The sequence below is a fragment of the Fundulus heteroclitus genome, chromosome 12 (assembly GCF_011125445.2).
Source record: "Fundulus heteroclitus isolate FHET01 chromosome 12, MU-UCD_Fhet_4.1, whole genome shotgun sequence".
In the NCBI taxonomy this organism is placed as follows: domain Eukaryota; kingdom Metazoa; phylum Chordata; class Actinopteri; order Cyprinodontiformes; family Fundulidae; genus Fundulus; species Fundulus heteroclitus.
In genome coordinates this window covers 34,643,488-34,669,544 of record NC_046372.1, presented here as the reverse complement: position 1 = coordinate 34,669,544, position 26,057 = coordinate 34,643,488, and the positions used below count along the sequence as shown (strand labels likewise).

Sequence of the window (26,057 nt, the reverse complement as noted above, 5' to 3'; positions counted from 1 at the left end):
GAGCTTATGTGAACCACAACTTTCAATTCTTGCCACGGATCCTTAATTGGAGTAGGTTTGGATATTTGCTGAGCTAAGCTAACTCATAATTAGGCCTCTTAAGCCATACCATTGTAGCTCCAGTTGCATATTTAGGGTAATTTTCATACTTGAACGTGAACCTCTGTCCCGTTCTTAAGTCTTTAAGCCTCTGAACAAGTTTTATTTTGTTTTTATATATTTTTTTCATTGCATTCTTGTATTTGGAACAAACTGTCTTCCTATCAACTCTGCGCAGCATCCCAGAAGAGTTTGGGTTAGTGTGCAGGGGTTTTCTACACACACAGACTGTTGCTTGTAGGCTGAAGTGTTTCAGTGCAGCTTCTTCTACGTCTGTTTCCCTACATGGCCGGCGAAACCTGCAAAGCAGACTTCTGTTGGTTTTTATCTTGCTACTCTTCCATGAAGGCTTGAATTGTGGAGTGCACAACCAATAAATATCATGCTGAGATTCCCACAACTGGACTGTGGATCTCTGCAGTTCATTTGGAGATAACATGGACATTTGGTTGCTTCTCTGACTAGCGCTCTCTTTGCCCAGCCTGTCATTTTAGGTCAGCATGTTTTGGTAGGCTTCCAGGTGGGTTGTTTCCATTTTTAGAATATGGACTGAACAGTGCTCAGGATAGCCATGGCAACACACTTTGCTCAGAGAGTTGCTGTGGAAACACACAAGTGTACCCTTTACTTGATATAAATTCGTGTAGCAAATTTGGGAAAATTAACACATGCGCCCTCAAAAAAAAATGCTTGCTTGTTTTTGCTCTGAGCTTTGTGCTTATTTATTAAGTCCATTTAGATACAGCTTGATTTAGTTTGATGTCATTTGTACAAAAATTTTAGGCAGTTTCAATAAATGACAATACCAGGACAACTTTGCACATTTCTGCAATAATGTGCAATTATTTTACCACATGCAATCTGATTTACTGTGAGAGAGAGATACGCAGCCCTGTAGTAACACTTAAAAAGTCATAACCAGTTTATTTCATCTTTTCTTCATGGCTGTAAACTGTCTGACTGATGAGGTGATGTTGAGACGAGGGGTCTTCTATGTCCAAATCAAACTGCAATATACGGAGCAAGTTGGTGAGAACTGGATCCGTTATATTATTTTGGATTTATTTTTACAAGGAAATGTATTTGTTTTCCTACACTGTATTTTATCATAGAAAAACAGGGGGAAAAAAGTGTAAAAAAAAGTGTGTAAATCAACCCAGAGATGAGGGAGTGATCTGTTTAAGGATTCCTGGCTGGGTTAAATGGTCTCCATGTCTAATGAATTGTTTAATACATTGGCCCGCCAACAGCTAGCAACAGCTCCCCTCAGTCTAAGAGGCCAGAAAGACCAAAGAAATTTCAAGACAACCTAGAAATAGGATTTTTTTATAATACTAAAAAATAGATGCATTCTTATAATTAATCAATTAAAAGTGTTTTGCATGATCAGAGCATATAAGCAAAGCAAAACAGATTTTTTTTATTAAATCAACATATAACTTCTCAAGAAAATTGTTTCTAAGGAAGAATTGTGTAGAAATCCAAGAAGAGGACAAATAAAAGCTAGGTGAAAAAACACGTTTTCCTTACTTTGTTTAAACCCATAAATTTATTATTTTACATTTTATTACATTAAGGCTTAGGTTGCTGTGGATTTAAATACACAATGTAATATTAACATGGACTGTGCATAAACTGCAAAAAAAATGCGTGAATAAAATAACAATCCGTTGATGTTAACAAACAGGTTAGATAAAATTTCCAAATAAAGATGATGTATATTATTATGATACTGTTACTTTTTACTGTAATATAACTTGCTAAAAGTTTTACAGTATTATATTTATGCTATTTATGCAGTTCTAATTCAGATTGTCACACTAACTGCCTTCATTTTACTGCTTTCATTTTTTTTCAGTTCCAGGTAAACCTGAAGCCCTCAGAAAAATGCATGGCTGCTGGTTGAGTCTTTGCTCCCTCAGTGTCTCTGCAGGCTCGGGCCCCTGGTCAGCCTGGGCTCAGTTTGCTGATGAAAACCAGGCAGGTATCGTGGGTTCCCAGGGTGGCCACTTTGGTAAGTTCTGGGACCAGGGCCTCTAACTGGGAGGCGTGGTTCATTGTCAGGGGCAATGGGACAAGGGTTGTGTCCATGATGGTTCTTTTGACTTCTTTCGTAGATTTCTTCATCATCTGTTAGAGAAAAAAAAATGTGAATAAATCAACATATATTTAGTATCGTCAAACCTTGGCCAGCAATTTAGCCTCCCTTTCATAGAATTTAAATGGCTTTTAGTTTTTGGGGGTTTATATTCATGGAATAGTGGAGAACATTGTCATCCCAAACCAGTGCATTTGACACAACTTGACGTGTCATTATTCTGCAGAACATTAAATTGTTCAGAATTCAGTTAAGCCAATGACTGCTGAGTACACTTCTACATGACCCCACCTCATATGATCTGTACCATACATTTTACCTAAGGTTTGAATCAGGGTTCTTCAAGGCACTACAAGTTGATAATACATTAAGCTATAGGAATCTAATAGCTAATTTACAAATGACCTTTAACTGCATTACATTACTTAATATATTCCATAATGTAACACCAATTCAAAATTTTATAAATTTCTAAAGTCCAAAAATTCTGTTTCTGTCTCCCTGTTTAAGATTTGTCATTTTGCTTTGGTGTCCTCACCCTCTTGTCTTTGGACTGAAGCATTGTTGTTCCTTTGATGCTCCACAGCATGAGATGCTGACTTTCTGGCCTCCTCCAGATCCATTTGTGCCTTCAGTGCTGCTTGTTTGTTCTTTTTCTTGTTTTCTTCATTTTGCTTTAAAAAAAACAATGTTTAATTCATACAGATGATAAATCTTAAAGCTGCACATTGTGCTGTTTTATTCAGTAGTGCTAAATGTAAAGCTATAGCGATGGGATCAATGGAGTTTGAGTTCTTACTCTGCTGCTCCCTGCTGGTGTGATCACTCTAGTGCATGCACTACTATCACTATGGCAACAGAAGAATACAACGTCTCTAATTTCACTATGGCAACAGAAGAACACAACGTCTTTAATGTCTCTATGGCAACAGTAGAGACATTAAACAACAATATAACGTCTATCTGCTCATCCCTTGCAAGTTTGGTTGGTAAAACAAACTGTGAAACATTTTAACTGTTTCAACATTAATATTGTAAGATTAGGCAGATCCCATCTTGGGTGAACAAAATTCTCTTCTGTGCATTCAAAATCACATCAAAACTGCATGACAAGAAGATAACAAAATTATCTGACTTATGGGTTACCATCTGTAGCTTTTTCTTCAGTTCTATGTTTGCTTCTTTGTAGCTCTTGGATGTGGACTGTAAGTAATAAATGGCCAATCTGAAAAATAGAACAGCAACAGATCATTACCATCAAAGGTCCGAATCCATTACAATTGAAAAAAAAAAAATGAAACTGCATTTACAGTTTCAGTCAGAAGCTTATTTACACTCATTCTCTTTTATCACACATTCCCTTCTGGTATTGATAAAGGGTAAGATAGTTGTGTTTGTCTGTTTAATTATTGGCCTGAATGTCAGATTAAATTGAAGGATTTATTTTGACTATTCTATTTGGAGATGTGTTATGCAACATACAGCTGCAAAGGCTTTCAAAACCAAAAATTGGAAGCACAAGTTATAAGCTACTGGGACATTTCTCCAATCCACACAGCATCAATATTAGACCTACCTGTTCTAATATCCCCACAAGTATTTGGTTAAATGTTCCTGAATAAGATGTGTATAAAACATATCGTGAAGTCAAGCAGTTCTGGACAGATGGCCATTCTCTACATAGATGGTAAAGCCTATTTACATTAGCTTGTTTGCAGAGACCCAGTTTTTCAGCATAGTACATAAATGTTCAAGAAGGCAGAGGTCGGGGGGGGGGGGGGGGGGGTTACACCCGTGTCCAGGTCTTTAATTTATCAGTTGCTTTGAGGTGGTGAAGTTGTGCAGTGTGAGAATGTGCAGGACTAGAGTGCTATACATTATTGGCCAGGTTAGCAGTGTATTACTGACCGTATGAGCCATAAAAATGTTCTGCATCATGAATTTGAAGTCAGCTCTCCAAAAACTGTGGTTAATCTCAGTTAATTCAAGATTTACCTGTGGAGTCAATAACTTTCCAAATTCAGGCGAGTTGGTTTTGGTTAAATTTTTATTTGTTTATTTATGGATGAAAACACTATCAGAAGAAGAAATCTTTGTCATTGCAATGAAACATGTCTTGTGCATTTAAGCTGTGCCTTAGGGAGCAGTGGGCAGCTTTTACAGCGCCCAGGGATCTGCAGGGTTCAAACCGGGTACTTACAGCCTTCTCAGCATGCTGCTCTAACCACTAGGCCATCGCTCTACCTTTATTGTCTGATATTAAAATTATTTTGATAATCTTAAATCATTAAGGTCCTTTAAGTGACAAAAAAAGCAACAACGGAATGGGCTAATACCTTTTCACAGCACAACTGTGTGCATATTTGAGCCCGTATGGACAATTTTGAATCTGTGTGAATTACAGAAAATTCACAATAAGTTCAAACTTGTGCACCAAATTCTTTGTTTGAAAAATCTAACTCATTTGTCATATCATTTCACCCTGCACTGCAAAAACGGAACTAAAAATAAGTAATATTTTCTTAAAATGACTGTATCTGTTCATGATTTGACCAGCTAAATAAGAAGTTCAGCCAGTGGAATGAGATTTTTGCACTTAAAATAGGAACAGCTCATCTCCATCATCTTGTTTCAAGTGCAGGATGTCAAATTATCTTATTTTAGGGGTCAAAATACTCATTCCATTGGCAGATAAGATTATTTACCTGCTCAAATCAAGGACAAAAACACAAATCTTAAGAACATTTCACTTATTTTTTAGATCCGTTTTTGCAGTGTGAAAAATGAAAAGTTAAAATAGATCATTAAAAGCTGAAAATGAATGTTACATTCACGCCCACAAATACAATTTCTGATCTGCATCTGTTTCAAACAATGCTACATTCATACATTTCGCTGAAGACTCACACCATGAGCAATATGAAGGGTAGCACCAGCCCGGGGTTGGAGGCATAGCTGAACACTTTACTAAACCAGGCAGGGAAGTCAGACTCCAACGTCTCTTGGATCACATCAAACATCCTGTTCTTGCCACTGTGAAGACAGGATGTCAGTCGTGACAGAAGCACAAGGAATTTCACAAGATACACCGCCGATCCATTGATGTTGCATCAGTACCTGAAGGGGCCACAGTCAAATGAAGGGGGGATGGTTACAATGGTGTAAATGGCCGGCAGAGTGGACAGGAAGAGGATGACCAGCAACATGGCCATGTAAAAGTTGTTGGAGCCCGAGGCTTTGAAGACTCTTTCCTGTGGAACATTGCAGCACATCACAGCCCAGCACTGCAGGTACATGGACACATGGAGCCGCAGGAGGTTTAGAGCCGGCAGGCAGGGGGCATAGAAAGCTCCCATCCTGCAGGGAAAGGTAAAACACTGTCACTTTTAGTGTCATTTATCATCCCTTCTTATGTTCCTCTCCAGTCCCACTGGCCATATATAAAACCAGTCAGACTTTGGTGATTTAAATAAAAGTGGTGTTTTCTTCTCACCATATCATTCCTTGGTTGAAGATGAGCCCCAGCACATTGCCGCTGACATCAAACTCAGAGTACGAAGGCTTTTACAAACAACACAGCGGTAACTTGTAGACTCTTTGATACAGCAAAGAGAATTTTGTCCAGAATTTCACCTCTGGACAAAACTACAGATGTCCAGCATATTTTATGGAAAAGGTGACTCACAAATCCAGCCTCCAGGTCCCAACACCAGCAATGATTAAGAAAACGAACAAGCACAGCTCTCAGAAAGTCCCCGATCAGCAGGGTGATGTAAGTCGTCATCGTGTCAGATATAATGAGTCGAACAAACTCCTGCAGGATGAAGCAAATAAATCTCAAATAACTGTCCTATCTCACATGTGGCTCAATCAAAAAGTTAAATGTCTGATGTATGATGTTTATTTCAACAGTCAGGGGGTAAATGCCTTTGATAGTTCCCTGAAACTCAACACGATGCAAAGGAATTCATGCCACATGAGCTTTTTCATATCTTGTAGTATTGGAACCACAATTTTTGGGGATGGAAAAACGCATTCCTGAAGATGTAGCATACTTTGAAACTGTACACCTCTGTTACACAGAGAGGTGCAAAAGAGGAGACATAACTGACCGAAGAGCAAAAGTAGATAACTTATTTTCTTCCTGTCTTTACACAAAGAAACAGCGTGCAAAATGGAAACTCATCCATCTCTCCTGCCACACCCAGCAATCCACCTATATACCAGCAGACTTCACCCTCTCCATTCAAATTAGCCTATCACATTACAGGAAGGTAAAAGACAGCAAAGAAGAGTAAGTTCAACAATATATAAATAAGTTCAACAAAATCAATCGTGTATTATTAATGAAACGTGAATTTAACATGGCATGTAGATACATACAGCTCACATGTTATTTCATTGTTCTTTTAGTTGTTCTGAGTTTCTACACTCACATGCCATCCCCACAGTTACCCAATCAGACTCTTGCTCTTCCATGCTCATATCCTGTCAAAGAGCTGCACCACAAGATGGCCATCACAGGGGGCACACCCCACAGGGGACGCATGGCCTGAGTGATTCAAACACAACACCCCACTGGCACATAGATGCACGATAGAGTTCAGCAATAATTCAACAATACAGATGAATAATCACAAAGCAGTTAGAAAAGAACTTTCTATTTACTTTCTAACACCTTCCTAACCTAATGTCCCGAGAAGCACCCAAAAGGCCCACAGTTACTCTGGAGGAGCAGCTGAAAATCAGCCCAGGCAACTCACAGGCATACTCTCCACAAATGATGGTGGTATGGAAGAGTTGCAAGAAGATAGGCCATGACAAGTCCCATATGCAGCTTGTTACAAGCCATGAGTGCAACACAGCCAAGTAGTAGAAGTTGCTGTGGTCAGACGGGAGCAGAACCTTCAAGACTTTCTGGCTTACATACCAAACACCCTGCATGTAGGTACATAGTATCATGGAATATGCTGTAATGTGACAAAACGTGAAAAGGTTCAAGGAGTGTGAATTCTTATGGAGAGCATAATCTGTAACGTGGTTTTCAAACATGCACCATGAATAAATGGTTGAAATAATTAGCTTTGCCTGCAAGCTGAAGGCCTGCTTCTTGTCCCGCTCCCGCCTTAATCATTCAAGGTCGAACAAAAAATTGTTCGGGCCAATCACATTGCAGTATTTTGGTTTAAGGCGGGACATACAGCTGAGACACAAACAGGAGCTGCCAAGCCCACGGCCGAACCAAAATAGACATGGCAGCCCAAGAGGACACGCAGCTGCTGCGTCACAATCCAAGCTTTATGCTTTGAAAAAAGAGCAGCAACAAGTGCCTTGACTTTTGGTGGTTTCTCATGCACCTGCTGCTTATGACATTTTAATTTGATACTGTGATTGGCTAAAACCAACCTTTGGTAGGCGGGCACTAGGTGTCACTTCGCCCAATCTGCTTGGAAAGTTCTGCTGACTGTCCCTCCTTTCCTCAAACCGATTCGATAGGATCAGCACCTAGACATGGGCGGCGTCAGGGGGTAGCTTGGAGTTGCTATAGCAACACCAAGATTTGGCCTAGCAACTGCTAAGCAACCCCAAGATTTTTGTTGTGGAAACCAAAAATACACCGTAGTAGTTTAGTAAATGGTTAATTTTAATGTAAAATATAAAGATTGCTCAACACAGTCATTAATTAACTTAATCAATGGCTGTGTTGAGCAATCCTTAGACTTTTTGACCTTGCGATATCATTTAAGGGAGGATAACGTAAATCAGTAAAGCGGTAAACTTGTAGAATAACGGTGAGTTTTAAAATGGAGAAGTTTATCGTTTGGCCTGCAACTCCTGTCTGTCATATAGAAACTGCTAAGTTACCACAATGAAAAAAATGCTGCCGCCGCCAATGGGCCCAGATCTCTAAGAACAGAGAGTGCTACACATTATCAATCAGGCTTACCAGGTTATGAAATAATAAAATAATACTCTAAATAAACTGTATAAAAGCACTTTTTTGGAAAGGTAATCTGTTTAAAATATTTAAAAAAAATACCTGCTTTCTGTTTTGTTTTTCCTCAGTTCTAATATTCCTAATTAAAAATCTGTCCACTTGTTATAATAACAAGCTGGAGCAGCAATTATATCAGCGTTATATAATAGCTTAGACACACAGGCAGTCTGACCTGCCCCACCATCGTCTCCCAGCAGGGCCCTCTCGGCACATCAGCAGGGTGGATGGTGATGGGTGGAGCAGTGCTGTTTTCTGATCCTGTGCCGTTATAAAAACTTGCTTCCCACATGGTAATGTTGTACTTCACCACTTTCTCCTCTTTCCTCTGCGAAACAGATACTTTGATTAATCACACTGCAACAAAACCGTTTCATACATTTAGACTCACTGGTCCTCACTTTGAGGTTGATCGCATCCATGAGTGCGATGATGAAGGTGTAGAGGTTTCCTAGGAAAAGGGCAAAGATGCGGCCCAGCTGCCACTGCAGGGCGACACGGGGGTGGTAGTTCTCTAGGGTGCTGATGACGTCAAACAGCATGGGGCAGAACATTCCCAGTAATGACATGACCATATTCACCTGAGAAACCCAAACACATACATAGATAAAAACATATCCTTAAACTTCTTCTATATCTTCTACGTTTTGTGAGAAATGCACCACTTCCTCTTTGGATAGTAATGCATTAGGTGTGCAAAGTCTAATGTAACGGTGAGCTTCCTTTACAATACGCATAAAACATATTAAAAAATATTCTCACACCTATGGGTAAACCTGATGAAGGCTGTTAATTTTGAGCATTACACTAAAAAAAAAAACACTTGCTAATCTGCCGTTTCACAACATTTTTGGTTTGTATTTTCATTTATTTTTTCCTTTTTCACCTCATTTCTTTCCCACCAGGTGTGATTCTCCAGACCCTCCAGGGCGAACTTCTGAGAGCGTCGCACCACAAAGTAAATGAGGTATCCGCTTCCTGCTAGGCAACACAACACCAGGAAATTGGCCAGCACTCGCAGGAAACGAGTCAGATGGATGTTGTCATCTTTTCGGCTCTCTTGCTCCTCCAAGATTGCTTCCTAGAGATGTGTCAGAAAGCGTAACCGACTAACTCTGCTGCACTGTTTCATCTGTTTCTCCTCTGGAAACAAGACAGACTGGAGGTCTGACCTTAAAACTGGTGGTGATGGAGGCAAACTTGTTGTCCGCTGTCTCAGGGTTTCCTATCAGGTAATCCCAGCTGGTGAACGTCTTCCAGCTGAAGTTGAAGCTGTTATCATCTCCGATACCTGACTCGTTGGCATTACGCGCCATCCTTCAGTCGGAAAAGAACACGTTCTCCATGTAACTTTGTATAATTAAGAGATACGGTCATTCAGCATCTGTGTAGAAAACTTACGTCCGTATGACGACCATATAGCTGTAGGCCACTGTACCTACACCAACTAGGAAATACGACAGCGGCATGCGAAACTTGAACCAGCCAATAGCACGCTGGTTGTTATAGTAACCATAGAAGAGGACAGAGTACTGGGCGTAACCCTGCGTGCGACATTTAGAAAAACGGGATGAAACGTTAAACATCTTGTTTTAGGTGGAGGTTATGCATCGTGTTGCACATTTCTGACCCCAAAGTCCCAAAGGACAGCAAAGTCCATGGCACTGGCTTCCTCAGCTCTGGGGACAGTCTTTCTCGGGATGCTGCCATAGGGCCTCCCCATTAGTGCCTGTTCAAAAAAAGGGTAAATTGTGAAATGAAATGTGTTTAAAGAGTAACGAGCTAGAGGAAACTACTGTTTGAACTGCGAAGCGGCAATACCTCCGGTACCATAACCAGCCCGAAGGTCAGACCAAACAAGATCATGTTGATGCCGTACATCCACCTTAGGAAGATGAAGTATGAGGCAACCGAAGAGCCAAAATGACCTGAGTGACACATAGAATACACTGCCTTCCAAAACCTTTCATGTTTTGTCACCACAAACTGTATTGTATTTTACAAAGCAGTAGATCAACAAAGGGTAGAGCATACTTGTAAAGGAGAGAGAAAAGGAGGCATGGTTTTATAAAGTTTTTTAACAGATATAAATGTGAAAAGTGCACCGCATGTTTATGTTCAACCCCGTTTACTTTGAACCCCTTCAAAGAAATCAAGAGTGACCAATCGCCTTCAAAAACATTTAATTACACATCCGTCCAAACTGTGTGTCACTTAAGGCTTTAGAGTTTTGTTAGATAACAATAGTGGACAAAAGCATCAAGACGAACAAGAAAAACAACAGGCACACAATTAAACATGTTGCTGGCGACATCATGCTGGGGGGACCCCTTTCTTCGACAGGGACCGTGAAACTGGTCACAGTTCATGGGAAAATGGGTGAAATTAAACACAGCAATGCCTGAGGAAAACCTGCTGGATGTTGCAAAACACTTGAGCCTTGGGTGAAGGCTCTACCCTAAACATAAAGCCAGAGCTATGATAGAATAGTGTGGATCAAAGCACATCTATGTCTCCCAGTTAAAGTTTAAACCTATATCTAATTGAGCATCTATGGTAAGATGTCAAAACGTATGTTTGAAGACAACCCATCAAATGTAACTGAAATTCAGCTGTTTTGCAAAGAAGACCACAAATTTGTTATTCTCTGGACCTGAAAAGCTGGTTGAGACATACCATATGGAAAAGAAAAGAGAAAAATGTAAGCATTTAATCAGCTTTGGTTTATGTTTCATATATCGCAGATCATATGAGGCTAATACGATCTACTCTTGAAAGTGGCTACATTTGCATTTGTTTTACACAGTATAATATAATGAATTTCACAAAAGTCATGTGAAAACTATGTATGGCGTATATAAGTAAATCATAAGTTAATATATGCTTTCCGTACGTGTTTTGTATATCATTTTTATTTATCAAAGAAGTGTGGTAATTGCACAGTGCCAAAGTTAGCCAGTGGTTCTCTAATCAGAACGGAACTGAGCTACATGTCAAACATCCAATTTCCCACAGGCTTTCACAAAGCTATGAATGTGACTGAGATGATTATGAATGAATTATTTATTTCAGACAATTCAGTGAAATAAATACATACAAACATTATGTGTATAAATAATGATATATATCTAATTATATTATTTTCTAAGATGTTTGAATCTGGTTTCACTGCCTGATGCATTACATAGAAATTTCAACTAATATTGATATAAACTTCATAAGATTTACATATATCTTTTCCATTTGGGATGAAAAATACTTTTTCATTGACAAGTGCAATGAAAAGTGCTTCCATAAAGTATTGACTACGTGGACTTGAATATGAATACTCTCCAAAGATTTTGGACTTTCATTTAGCATCTGTATCTAAATCAGAAGCTTTTTTTTTTTACCCCGATACATACATATGTTAACATATATTTATCTGACTTACAGATTACAGCTCTGCCTGTTGAAAACTAAATGTACTCATAACAAAATGTTTAAAGCAAGCTTACTTTCGATCTCTTTTATTTTCATCTCCCACGGGATGCAGGCAGTTTTGAAGTTCTCAAAGTCTCTTTGAAACTTCATCCATTTCTAACGACACAATCGTTAAAAACAAGAAATCAGAGTGTGTATTAATTTGTGATTTTTGCGTAAATAAGATAAAGTTGATGTGTACTTGCCTTTGTCATCATGACCTTGTACGCGTAGAGCTTCCTGCCTTTTCCTTTCCCCAAAGCTCCCTCGTATTTCTCCACAAACTGCTGAGATTCTCTAAAAGTCAGTGAGAACTTCATTATTGTACTGACGAGTCCCTTCATTGAGTCAGTTTGGTTATTTTTTTCACGTAATAACTCAAGACGTACCTTAAAGTGACCAGTTTCTGTTTCATTGGCCAGGGCTTCCCCCTCAGACTCTGGATCAGCTTCTTCTTCTCGTCCACTGCCTCCTTGAGCCTCTCCAGCTCCTCTGGTGACAGTAACTCAGGCCTCACCTCTCCGTCGTTATTGCCGTCTTCTTCATTATCATCCTCCTCGCTCGTCTCTGGTTCTGAACTTAAGAATTTCAGAAGGCTCTGTTAAGGCGTGGCAAGATGTTTCCCTTGAGAAACTGCTGAAACTGCATGTCAAATGAAGCATTACCTCACTTCAACAACTTTCTTGTGCTTTTTCTTCTTCTTCTTCTTCACTTTATGAGCTTTCTCTTTTTCCTTGCGTTCGTCTTCGTTTTCAAGTTTTTCCTTGTTTTTGGCACATTCACGCTTCTTTTTGCTCTTTTCATTTCTTTTTTCAGCTTCTCCATTCTCCTCAACCTCCATCTTTTTTGTTTTCTCATTCTTGATATCTTTCTTTGACTTTGCTGTCTTCGTTCTGGTTTGAGCGCGCCCGCCTTCATTCCCCTCATGTCCTTTTACCTCATTGTCAGCCTTTCCTCGCCGTCTCCCACCCCTCTCTCTTCTCTCTATCCTGGTTTGGGATTCCTCTCTCGTTCTTTGCACTGATTTAGATGATCTTTTTCTCCTCCCATTTTCCCTCTTCTTTTTGTCTCTTTCACCATTTCTTCTCTTCCCTCTATTTTCCTTCTCACGATTCTCTTGAAGATCTTCATCACCTTGGGAACAAAATGGGGTCATTTGTTGTGTCTTTGCTGTAACCCAGATTCACCTGGTTGTATGACATTTCCACATTAATAAATCTTTTTAACTCTGGTCACAATAATTGAATACAAATTCTTGTTCAAAGTCCACTGTTTTTTTTTTTTTTTTTTTTTTTTGCAATAAAATAGCGGTCAGATATAGTCTGAAAAAAACAAAAAAAAAAATTATTCGTGACTGAAATTCCAGGTATAAACTCACCAGTAAAATCCAGTTCAATGTCAGCTATGGGAAGGAGATAATTTCAGACTAAAATCAGGATACCTAGTAAAATGCATGTCATCACTAATGTACTGAATCTGCAGGTGCATCACAAAAAATGTGTATTTCACAACAAACTGAAACTAATATTAAATAGATAAATATCTTGCATGCACCCACACACACATCCTTGTTAAAAGTACAAAATGAGGACTGTGCCTTGACTTCCATAGACTTCCATTCATTTTTAAGCCTTCCTATAGCCTAACCCTGACCCTAGCCCTAAACCTAATCGACACTTTAGTCCTAAACCTAACCTCTAGCCCAGAAAAAAGTGAGAATCAAAGAAATGTCCAGACTTTACATCAAAGTCCTCACTTTGGTGGTAAAAAAACAAGAAATAAAGTTCTCACTCAGCTGCAAGTACAAGTACACACAGTGGTCTATGTTAAGCTTTATATTAAGTTTGATGATTATGGGTTCTAGCTAATGAAAATCCAAAATTCCCTTTATCTGAAAATGTCACTATTACATAAGACAAATTTAAACACATTTTAAACCAGAAATGTTATGTCTCATCACATAACCTTAAACATTTATAGGTAAACCTGCTGAGAGGGTCAAATTATGTAGCCTTTATTGCATATTTTCCTTGTTTTATCTGTTTCCATATGCATGTTTTTAATTAGAAATCTTTAAATCTCCCCATTTTACTTCACTGTAAATTGCCCATGGATTAGGAACTTCTGCTGATTCAAACAACATGATCAGGGTGAATGCTGGGGCAGAAACATGGGAGATATTCATTTAAAGCTTTTAATGAAAAAAAGAACATGAACCCCACAAGGAAGGCATTGAAGGGAAAAGCACACCAAACCAGGGTGAACACCAAGTAAGAAAATAGCAGAGACAAAAAGAAAACCAATGGGCTTAAATACAGAGGAGGTGTGATCGATGACATGATGAGAACCAGGTGAGTTTAATCAGTAGAATGTGAAGAGCTGAGGAGGAGTGCAAGACGGGAGACACAGAGGACGCTGAACCAAAACACAAAGAAACTGCAACACTAGCAGAAGTGAATAACCTAAATGCAAAAGAAGAACTGCAGTCTAGAAGCTAAACATGAAAATATCCCAAAAAATGATTAAACATGGAGAAATTAACTGACTATAGATGGCCCTAACCAACCTGAAATGATAAAAAAACAGTTTGATCATCACAGAAATATCTGATCAAAATAAATTTTTGTCTGATTTGATTTAAATTAAAACGCTGATTAAGTATATTGTGCTTAATGTAACTTGTCACGTCTTTTTTGTATTGTTGTGTTGTCAGTGGTACTCTTGAAAAATAGATTTTTAATGAGCTGTGTAAGTTAGACAATGAATATATTGATTTTGGGTCATGGTCAGGGTCACTATGGCCAAAGGACTGCAAAGAATATTGCATGACTGACTGGCTCAAATATCCGTTGCACAAAATAAATAAATAGATAATAAATAAATAAATAAATAAATAAATAAATAAATAAATAAATAAATAAATAAATAAATAAGATAAAAACTCAGTAATGGTTCTGCCTTAAAAAAATGTTTTCAAACTCATGCCTAACCAACTTCAACTGTACCTTAAAAGTTGTATAAACAGAAATTGTGCATATAACTGTATTCGTGATATCAATGCAACACAACCAACCCCGTGCTTCTTAGATTACCTTAATTTGATAAATCCAGTCAATTTTTTATATTGTCAACGAGACACTGACCCCTTTGACTGGTTGAGCCAAACCTTATTATGCACATGGCACTATTGTGCTGCAGTAAATGGGGATAAAGAGGAAAACAAAGAGGACCACTGACACACTGAACAGATATTTATGTAGTTAGCCTTTCGATGTGTGTCCTTGGTGTAACCGGAGTGGGCAGCACACGGGTCATTACGGTCAGGTGCAGCGGAGGGGCACAAAAGAGTCAAACAATAGCCTGGTGAAGTAGAGAGGGGGTGGCCAAGCCCACAAGCATAGGAGAGAGCTCCAAACAGGAAATTGGGTGAGTCAGGAGGCAAGAATCTGCAATAGCTTGAAAACCTATTAATATAATTTTACTTTTTCACCTTTTGCCAGGTTGCAACCAGAAAATTATATATACTTTACTGGTAGTTCATGTAATAGAGCAGCATTAAACGGCACATATTTGTGAAGTGGAAGGAAAATCATAAGTGGTTTTCAATATTGTTCACAACTAAAAAGCTGAAAAGCTTGGAGTGCAAATGTATTCAGTCCCCTTTACTCAGATACACCTAAATGAAATCCATTGCAACAGTTTGCATGGCAGCTTGAGTAGCAGGCCTGGCACAAAGATGATTAGTCAGGGAAGCAGCCAAGAGAAAAGTGGTAACTATGGTTGCCGTTCAAGTGGGATTGTCTGTTGACAGGTCCCCAATTAGTCGTGCATTTCACAAACCTGGATTTTAAAGCTACATTGCCACGTTATTTGACCTTTTTATTTATTTATACATCAGTAGCTCACAAATTGTTAGTTAATAAAGCCTGTAATGTTTAATTACAATATTACCAGAAGTACGTACTGCGCAAGCGCAGCAGGGGTTAAGACAAGGAAGCGGCTAATGGCAGGTCCCAGCACAACAATGAAGAAAGGTCCAAGTTCCAGTGAAAGAAAGCCCAAAAAAAATATATGATTCCAAGAGGGAAAAGACTGGAATGTTGCTGGGAATATAGTATGACCGTTGATGTCCACTGAAAAGAAAAGGTCAATATTTAAACAAAGTGATAAGAAGTTCCCCTTTAATTGTGACACATGACATAAAAGGGCCTGAAGATAACAAACCCAATTTTTTAGTTAGCATGCAAACTACTATGATGAAAAACTAATCTTAAACACACCGATCCCTTGGTGAAATATGTCAGTGGCAGCATCATAGTATGTGGATGCTTATCTTTAACAGAGAAAGGGAAGCTGATCAGAGCTGGTCCTGGCAGATGACCGTTCACACTGAGCCTGGTTCTGCTGGAGTTTTTTTTCTGTTAGAGGGGAGTTTTCCTCTCCACTGTCGCTTCATGCATGCCCAGTAAGAGGGATTGCTGCAAAGCCATGGACAATGCCGACGACTGTCTCTGTGGCTCTACGCTCTTTCAGGAGGAGTGAATGCTGCTTGTCATGACTTGATGCAATGTGCTGGGTTTTCTTAGATAGGAAACTTTTTGACCAATCTGTCTGGATGATTGATTGAATTTGACTTTGTAAAGTACCTTGAGATGATTGCTATAGCAATAAAATTGAATTGAATTGATAGGAAAATGGATGGAGCTAAATACAGGCCCATCCCAAAAGAAAACCTTTAAGAGGTTACAAAGGATATAAGACTGACGCAAGACAACCCTGAACATAAAGCCAGATCTACGATGGATTTGCTTTGATCAAACAATATTCATGGGTTGGAACCACTAATCACCAAAATAAAATTCAGATTATGGCTTGAATCAAAGCTTGAATTTAATGTTCATAGATTCTCTTTATCCTCTCTGACTGCGCTCGAGATATTTTGTAAGGACAAATTTGTAAGAATTTCAGTGTCAGGTTGTGCAAAGCTGGTGGAGACATACCCTGAAAGAGTTAGTGCTGTAATTGCAGTGAAAGGTGTCTCTACAAAATATCAAATCGTGGGGGCTGAATGCAAATATGCAGCATTTCAAAATAATATTTATCTGTAAAATATTTTGAAAACCATCTATCTGTTTTGTCTATTTCCAAATTGTGCTCATTTATGTTGTTCCGTAAAATTCCAGGTAAATTCCCTCACTCGTTATTGTAATGTGATAAGAAAAAAGTGCAAGGATCAAACTGACTGTGGTTGATATTTTACTGTTGTCAACAAAAAACAGAGTTTGGAATCAATAATTGGTGTTTCTTTACTCTTATCAATAACAGGTAAGGCTCAGGATATGTTGGTCTATCCAAAAACAGGTTCAGATCAGAAATTATCAGAGGATAAAGCATCTTACCCTGTTTAGATAATTAATGCTGAACAACAAAAATCAAAGCTAATTTATGAATCACCTGATAGATTTTGAGCTTTTTCTGCATAATGAAAGCAGAGCGGCGACATTTAACCAGCAACGTAAACACAGTCCAAATCTTACTGTCATTCTCTGAGGTGATCAAGTTATCTCCAGGCATCTTCCTCTCATGGTCCTGTATCTTGTAGAAAAGGCGACGCCAGCATCAGGAAGTGGTGTGAACTGCCGACGAATAAGGCTGCAGGGTTTAATACCTCCTCACTGCTGCTGCATCTTCTGCACAACAAGAAGCGGACCCTATTCAATTTCATATACCATCTCAGGAATGAAGGATGTGGATGCGGGTCCAGGTGTACGTCTTTGTGCATGTGGGCCGAGGGTTTGGCACATGATGGGTGACTTGTATGAGAAGTTTACTTTTTCCTCACCACCCATCGACCCGAAGCAGGAACAATGATGAGCTGGAAACTCTAGAGCCGAGCAATTTCACTAACGATCAATTATTCAAAACTGTTATGACTGCCTTTTATGCAGCTGTGTGTGGATTTGACAGATTACGTACCGTGTGTGTGTGTGTGTGTGTGTGTGTGTGTGTGTGTGTGTGTGTGTGTGTGTGTGTGTGTGTGTGTGTGTGTGTGTGTGTGCTTTTGTACGTGGAGCTGAGCGAGAACATGTTTTGCTCAATCTACTAGTAAAGTGAGGACTTTGATGTAAAGCAAGGTCCTTTTCTCAGTCCTCACTTTTATTCTGGGCTCAGGATTAGGTTTAGCACAAAGGTGTCAATTAGGTTTAGGCCATCGAAAGGCTTGAAGATGAATGGAAGCCTATGGAAGACGAGGCACAATGCTTACCATGTACGTTAAACAAGGAAGTGTGTGTGTGTGTGTGTGTGTGTGTGTGTGTGTGTGTGTGTGTGTGTGTGTGTGTGTGTGTGTGTGTGTGTGTGTGTGTGTGTGTGTGTGTGTCTGTGTCTGTGACAGAGAGAATTTGAGGCTTTAAAAAAACATAGAGGTCATAAGCAGAGTGCACAGAGGTTTGGCTGAGAGCGCGTGTGGAAGCGTTTTCATCGTTCTACAATAGATCGTTTAAGGTTCAATGAGAAGTATATGAAAAAAAAAAACTGTTCGTTCCACAGGGATTAATACCACCTTGTTTCAGTGTATAAATACAATCTTCACAACCTGACTCTCGCCAGATGGATTTCCTTCCGCAGAGCTCCACACGTCCGTCTGGGATTGCTCTATCAGAGATGTATTTCAGAAGGAGGGGCCTTATCAAAAATCCTTGCATATGATTGGATAACCACCTGTCCGTCATCTTTATTGACACGCTACATCAACCACTCACATTGAAGCCAACCCGTGACGCTGACGTTGGGGAAGATCTTGCCAAACCCGGTCAGGAGAAGGGCAAAACCATGGTTTTCACTTACAAAAGCCTTCAAAGACGTTCTCTGGTGTTCTTTTAAAGAATTAGTATTAGGTAGAATGGACAACACTGATGAAGTAGCAGTATCAACATTACCGCTTGCTTCCATACTGCGAGCCACCACTGTTGTCTGAATCCAAACAGTCCTTTCTCTGATACGTCACATCTACAAAAATCTCACCCAGCGATCCTGATTGGCTCGTCCATTTTATGTGGTGTTGAAATCCCTCCCAATGGCAGCGAGTCCAAATGGATGTGGGGAACCATGTGGAGCTCAGCGGAACTACATCCATCTAGCAAGAGTCAGGTTACAGTCTTCAATGCATTGTATTATGAATTTAACTACAGGACTAACACAATGTAGTGCAAGACAGTGAAGAAGAAGGAAATTCATGGAATGATGACCGTTTTTCTTTTTCAATTTTGTATCTAAAAAATGTGACATATCCATTTAAATTAGGCATGTAAAGCTCATGCATGTCTTTTGGTAATATTGGTTGTTTGTCGGCTTTGCATATGTATTGACTAACCTGTTTGCCCATTTATCTTTACATCCTGGCTGATTGGAGGGAGAGCCTGTGTTAGAATCTGTTTCAATGTTTGGGTCTTGACTTTGGGCCATTTTAGCAGATAGTTGAGATTTGATATAAATCATTCCATGATTTAAATCTCTGGCAGTGTGTTTGGGGTTGCTGCCCTACTAAATAGTGAACCTTGAGTCTCAAGTCCTTTGGAGATTTGAACAGGTTTTCCTCCATGATCACCCTCGATCCATCTTCCCATCAGCTTTGGCCAGCTTCCGTTTCTCAGCTGATGTAAAGGAGTCTAACACCACAAAACTACCACTACTATGTTTTGTAGTACAGCTGGTGTTTTTAGGGATGTGTACAGACATTCAGTATTAGTTTTCCCCCCACACGTAAGTTTTTTTTTTTTTTTTTTTGTCTCGTCCCATAGCTCCGTATTATAAAGGTGTTTTGTGTCATGTATATAGCTAGTCTCAAACTTTAGATGGAACTGCTTGGAGGTTTCTTTCAGCAACAGATTCATCCTTGAAGCTATTCCATACTGGCCAAATTGGAGGCTTGCGCAACTGATGGATGGTTCTGTTGACAGATGCAGCTCCTCCAGAGTTACAATGGGCCTCTTAGCTTCTCCTCCGATTCAGGTTCTCCTTGCCCAGTCAAGCACATTAAGTTGACAACCAATTCACAGCGCTTCACTGAGGTAGAGAAAACCACTAACTGAAAAACTGTACTAAAAGAGAAGAAATTATAAATTGAAATTGAGAAAAATGCAGCATTTAGTCTGTTATCGACGTTCTGTGTGCCAAAGAATAGTTTGATCTGAAACATCTGAATGTGTGCCTCGTTCTGCAAAAAAAAGTGAAAACTCCAGGATTTGGTATTAATAATGTTTTAAAATTATTTGCTTTATTTGTAGTGAGAATGTATTTGAGTTGTGTGAATGTAACAACAATAATTTTACCTATCAGTCTGTTTTTTGTTGCTTTGCTTTGTTTTTTTCGCACAGAGATGCTTGTTGCATGATTTCCCATTTTAAGCTTTAGGACAGAAGGACTATTTTTCGGACAACGGTACAGCATTCCCTAGAAAAAAACATGAATACTAAAGTTTTAAACCCATAATTGACAGAATTTCCTTGCCCTGGGTACAACAGTGGTGCAGAAAGAGGATTCAAAGTGGAGTAAGTGCCAGCATGACCCTGTAGGGGGCAGTATTGGTCCAAACTGAAAACTGTCCCTCAGCAGGAAAAGATGGGTGTGCCTTCTCAGACATGCAGTAGTTTTAATCTTTACATGCTTCTTGTTATCTATGTGGTTGGTCTTTTAGAGTCTCCATGTCTAAAAGCCAACCGTGGAACTGTTTTGGATGAAAGGTGCTGTAAATCGTTCAGTTTGGCAAAGTTAAAGTTAGCATCAGCTACAAAGAAGACAAACCAGGGGATATAAGGGGGTCAGTGAGGGTATTTAAATAGCAAGTGCGATTAAAACAAACTACTGGTTGAGCAATGTAAAAGGAAATATCACTACAGCACAATAACCGTTATACATGTCTCCATATACAGGATACTGAAATAACTAGTTTGCATTGAAACTGGACACAGAAAACTAATAATACAAAATGTATGCTCTATGGGGATGGGACTGTTTGATTTTAGTTATTAATGTGTTGCCACAATATTTTGTTTTAGGAGCTCATCGTTACAGAAACCGGTTAGTCCGTTGTGACTTGTGACTGTACTTAAAACAAGTTTTCACCAAACATTTGGAAATTTTGAAGGATGTGGGTTTTGTCACAAGTCTTTGATAACCAGTTTTTCTTTCTTTCTTTCTTTCTTTCTTTCTTTCTTTCTTTCTTTCTTTCTTTCTTTCTTCCTTTGAGCACATGCTCATTTTCCAAACTTGGTATGATGTTTTGAATATATTCTTATAGGGTAATCATGTGTAAAATCAGTATAGGATCACTGTCCCTGACACATTTAACATACGTTTTATTTATGCCTGATCAGATTTTAACTCTAAATACTGCAGTATGTCTTTAAAAAGAGAAGTGATTCAGTTTCTGATCACCCTGCTCCTATTTTCATTTATTCTCCTATTTTGTTCATTCTCTTGGTTCTGATGAGACAGAACCTTATTTATATTGAGAATAACTCATAATTCTAATCTTAATCATAATTCTTAAATCTAAACCCATCCTTCAGAGATAATTACCTAAAACCCCTTAAAAGAAGTAGTCTTTCGCAAACAACACACTGAGGCTCAGATCAGGCTGTTGTAGGAAGACAGCAATACTAGCAATTACTGTGAAACAATGTTGTTCCGCTTATAGATTTTTTTTGTGCTTTGGCTATTTTTCTCACTTGAATTTATAATGATGATAATGATAATAATAATAATAATTGCACTTGCATTTACCAGATCATCAAACAACTGTCCGTATTAGACAAATACATCCATCCATTATCTATACCCACTTATCCGTGCAGAGTCGCCCCTCAAAATGATAACTGGTTTTGCCTTGGTGTCAGCAACTCCAATTAAATGTTTAAAATACTTGGAAATTAATCTTTTACATCACTGTGGAGGCATTTTGGTCTACCGCCACATCACAGCAACTGGCCTTTGACTAGGCCACTACAAAACTGATGCTAGTGCGCATCGGATAATTTCTTTGCTGCATAACCCAAGTGGGCTTGAGTTTAATGGCACATATCCTCAAGTTTTACTGGCAACGAGCAGAATTCATGTTGTCATCAATTACACCAAGTCGTCCAGCTCTCGAAGCTGCAAAATAAGCCTCAGACCATCACACCACCACCACCACCATGTTTGACTGTAGGTTTGTTTTCAGCAGATGTCACAGGACACACACCTACCAGAAAAATTCACTTTTGGCCCATCAGTCCACAGAATATTTATTTATTTGTTTATTTATTTATTGGTGTTCTTTTTGGTCAGCAGACAGTTTGTCCTTAGCACTCTCCTATAGATGGTATTTATTTCCAGTCTCTTTCTTTTTGTTGAATTATTAACTTGGACCATAAAGGGATATCATGGAAATCCACTTTTTCAGTCTAAATACATTTTGTTGTGTACCCGGAGTCTCTGTGAGTGCAGAAAAGTTGAATTTAGTCCATCCAAGACCTGCAAAGATGTTTTTATATCTTTTTGGGGTCATACTTTTCTAGTTGTTCATTTTTCTCTGTTTTTTTTTTTTTAATCAAGTTTTTTTTTTAACTATGTCACAGTATTTGCATCAAAGCTGCTAAACAAGGTCATGGGTTTACAGTTTACTAATTTCGCAAATCCGGCATTTTTATTTCTCTGAATGATTTTGTAGTCCAAGCTGAAGGATGCCGAAGCTACAAGTGGATAAGTGAAAATGTTCAGCGTCCCCCAGCATCCTATAAAAAAGGCTGAACAGGATGGAGTGGAATGCTCTGTGACCTGGAGGAGGGTGGGGGTGAAGTGCCTCCTTCAGATATATGGTCTCTTTAAATCTGAAGGGGGGGGGGGGGGGATTAGAGAGGAATTCAAAGCAAAGTACTGCAGTTTGACTTTATATAGACCACATCTGAATGATTTCAATGTTAAAAGGAAGAATTGGAAGGCATGATATGTCCCTTCAAACTTAGGCAAACAAAGACTGCAGTGGTTTAGTTGTTGTTCTGGATTCTCTTGCTACCTCCTGGGTGAGTCATTTATGGGCTATTGAAGTAATTTTGCTAAGCAAATATTGGTATTTTAGTACCTTGTCCTGGGTAGGTTCACCACAGTTCCATGTTTTCTCCATTTGTGGATAACGATTCTCCACTATTCGCTGGAGTCAGTAACGTGCATTGAGTTTGTAAGTAGAGGTTGAGAGGAGGTGACAGGAGTACTCAGCAGGACAGTCAAAAACTCACAACCACTCTGCTACTGGGAATTACACTGTTTGTCCTTTAATCAACCACACCCTTCATCAACCTTAACCATTCACCAAACGTGAATGAGACGACCTCATTTACATGTTAATCTTATTTATAGGCAGATTCAGGACCGACTTAACAGTCCATAGTGCGAACGAGGCATTTACCAACCTGAGAAGAACTCTGTACACATTGTACAAAAAAAAAAAAAAACACTGTTGCAGAAGCTACCTGGTTTCTGCAACAAAACCAAACAACCAATCATTCTTCTATTTTGACCATCATGGAAAATTTTGGAAGCCTTTTAACAGAAAACATCCAATCTTTGCACAAAATATGTAGACCGTTGTTGCCGTGAGGCTCCGGAGCCACAATGCAGCCTGACAGCAAATGACAGAGGAGCGTCGGCGAGCAAATACTGCTCAACTGGCCATTTCTTTTCATCCAACAGTACATCTTTTTGAAGCTATCAGTGTGGAGATATTAGAAAGTGACTCATCAGCCTAAAAGAGCAGCGTCTAACAGATGAAGCGTCTGTCGCCAGGCTCCCTGCCTTACAACGAGGGCCAGAGTGGCAGGAAAAGCAGGAGGCACAGAGAGAAACCCTTTCTGATTAGGTCATCAGCCTATGCCTTGCATCAAATACCCTGGGGGGAATTTAATAAAAATGCTTTATAAACACTCTTCATCATGCTAAAAAGTCATTGACTGTCAAAGTAATGTTAGCGATCAAAGTTATCGGTTCCATTGTTGTGGCAAGAAAATGAATGCCTTGCTAAAGTACTCATACCCTTTGAACATTTCACGTATTCTCGTTACATCTATAAACTTAATTGTGTTTTACCTTGGGGTTTTTTTTTAAAGAACAGTACAAAGTCAGTAGAGAATAGGAAAAATAGAGGAGAAATATACATGGGTTTCAGATTGCTTTAGAAAGGAGAATCTGAAAAGCGTGGTGTGTATTTCCATCTAGTCCTCAAAAAAAATTTACTTCCAGACAAAAAAATTAAATCTTTTGTCAATTCTTCTTTGCAACATACTTTTGTGATCTGTCAACTTCAGTTTTCAAGTCTTGCCATGGAGTCACAACTGGATTTAGGTCTGGTCAATGACTGGACCATTCTAACACAGGAATATGGTTTAAAACTCTTCATTCTTTTCGTTCTGGTTGGATGTTTAGGGTCTTTGCCGCGCTGGACGGGGAACCTCCACACCAGTCTCAAGTCTTTTGCAGCTTCTAACATGTTTTCTTCCATGATTGCCCTGGGCATGGCTCCATCTAACTTTCCATAAACTCTAACCAGCTTACCATGTTGAAGAAAAAAAAAAAAAACACCATATTTTGTGGATCAGGTGTGTTATTTTTTTCCACCAGACAAATCATTTCATGTGTAGACCAAGAAGTTGAGTTTCGGTTTTATCTGACAATGGTCAGATAAAAGATATACAAATCTCGATGCCAAACATGAAGCAGGAGGGAGTCAAGGCCCAGAGGTTTCAGACTAGCTTGTTTTTGTTCGGGAAAGAAGGAATGTAAGAGAAGAGTGCCGGTTAATCAGGTGTAACTCAAACAGTGAGCACCTTTATTTTGCCGGTGGCACTGATATAAGACAATGATCGCATACAGGCTCCTGTGTTCAAGCACAATGGACCATGGTTTCAGCGCCATACAGGTTTTTCTGTACCTTCAGGACCTACTGGGATGACTGATTGCTTTGGTGCAGCAGTTAGACTAGTTTGTGTGAGAGAATAAAAAAAAGAAACAAAGCTCCATTAAGTTTCACCAACAGTCATACCATCAGTGTGAAACCCAACTTGTTTCCCCATAATTAAAGTTCTCCTTCCTGTCTGACCTGATACAGAGCCTCGCAAAAGTATTCATACTACTTGAAACTTTACATTTTCCCAGTTGAAGCAAAACCTCAGTGTATTTTATTAGCTTTATTTTACAGAGTAACAAATAGTATGGTATAATGATATGTTGATTTATGTGCAGCTAACAAAATCAATCTTTAATTTTAGAGCACTTTTTTACACAAAATCCCTTATAAATAATAAAAACCAGAAAACAAACAACAAATTATTAAATAAGAAATCTTGAGCTCACCAAAGCCAGGCACAGAAAAGACAAAAATGTACCTAAACCTGTACAGCTGACAGAGGAGAGTCTGGTTTGAAGGACTAAGAAAACACTGAGGAAGCTGTGTTACAATGATCAGAAGACAGAAATGTTACGAAGCGTTGATAATAAATGAATTAATAAGACAGAAACTAAAATCTACATTTGTTCTGAACAAAAGGGTTTATTTCCTATGTTTCCCAGTAGCAGCATGTATAATATATAAAGTGTTTGATATAAAACGGAGCCTCTTGAAGCTCTAAATCTCAACTTTCATTCCTCAGACATGGAGTTTCACAGGCAAACAAACCAAATATGTATGATATTTGAATACTTTAAGAACTGCTCAGGATATCCCGATCACTATGAATCTATTGAGTAAAATGTGATCAACTGTATTAAGGCTACACCTAGGTCCACTAATACCTAATACTAATGGTTTCTTCAAATTCAGGTTACACTTCAGGTCGCTAACAATCTTAATTAATGTAGTCTCTTGCCAGGACTGGATCCATACCCCAACTTGTTTTCTATATGTCTTATCTAGTAGCCTGGAAGCTCTAACTAAAATGTAGTGTAACCAATTGAAAACATGTAAAAGAAGGTGCTCTGTTCTGATATTACAAAAGGGGATTTTTTTTAATAATATATCCAAAACACTTCAAACAGACCAACCTCAATGTTAAACATGGTTCTGGCTGCACGTTGCCGTGGTGAGCCCTTTCTTCAGCAGGTACACAGAAGCTGGTTAAAGGGAAGATGAATGGAGTGTCTGCAGCTGCTGCGGTCTCAGGATAGCAGCTCTGTTGTACAATCTTCTGATGACAGACACACAAATTGAGATTGTGGACTACAATAAGTATCTTGACAATGTGGTTGTTTATCAGTAAATGTTTGAAGCAAACAAAGATCTAATTCTCAAGAGGGACTCACTGTGAAGTCTTAACTGTTTTAATCTTTGTAATACGATTCTATCTGTTGGTTTAAATGGATGTCTGTAAAGGACAA

The 26,057-nt window shown here is 38.9% G+C and overlaps 1 protein-coding gene across 1 annotated transcript; it reads right to left on the bottom strand.

The window, feature by feature from the left end:
- Window positions 1–1,847: 1,847 nt before the first annotated feature.
- Window positions 1,848–25,990, bottom strand: tmc1 (transmembrane channel-like 1). The gene is made up of 21 exons (XM_036144498.1): window positions 25,725–25,990; window positions 17,192–17,344; window positions 13,033–13,056; window positions 12,320–12,788; window positions 12,044–12,232; window positions 11,861–11,951; window positions 11,690–11,771; window positions 10,014–10,120; window positions 9,823–9,921; window positions 9,594–9,736; window positions 9,365–9,509; window positions 9,079–9,273; window positions 8,594–8,773; window positions 8,368–8,520; window positions 5,883–6,011; window positions 5,691–5,758; window positions 5,315–5,554; window positions 5,105–5,230; window positions 3,344–3,422; window positions 2,736–2,871; window positions 1,848–2,229 (listed from the first exon to the last, which is right to left on the bottom strand). The coding sequence occupies exons 2-21, from the start codon at window positions 17,226–17,228 to the stop codon at window positions 2,018–2,020; spliced, it is 2,904 nt and encodes a 967-aa protein (XP_036000391.1). The 5' UTR covers window positions 17,229–17,344; window positions 25,725–25,990; the 3' UTR covers window positions 1,848–2,017.
- Window positions 25,991–26,057: the final 67 nt, after the last annotated feature.

Coding starts and splice junctions, on each gene's coding strand:
- tmc1 (XM_036144498.1), bottom strand. CDS start 17,228: ATGCCTGGAGATAACTTGATCACCTCAGAGAATGACA. Junction 12,233..12,319: donor AAGAAAGTTGTTGAAGTGAG/GTAATGCTTCAT, acceptor GAAATTCTTAAG/TTCAGAACCAGAGACGAGCG. Junction 3,423..5,104: donor CCCTTCATATTGCTCATGGT/GTGAGTCTTCAG, acceptor TCTATTTTTCAG/ATTGGCCATTTATTACTTAC.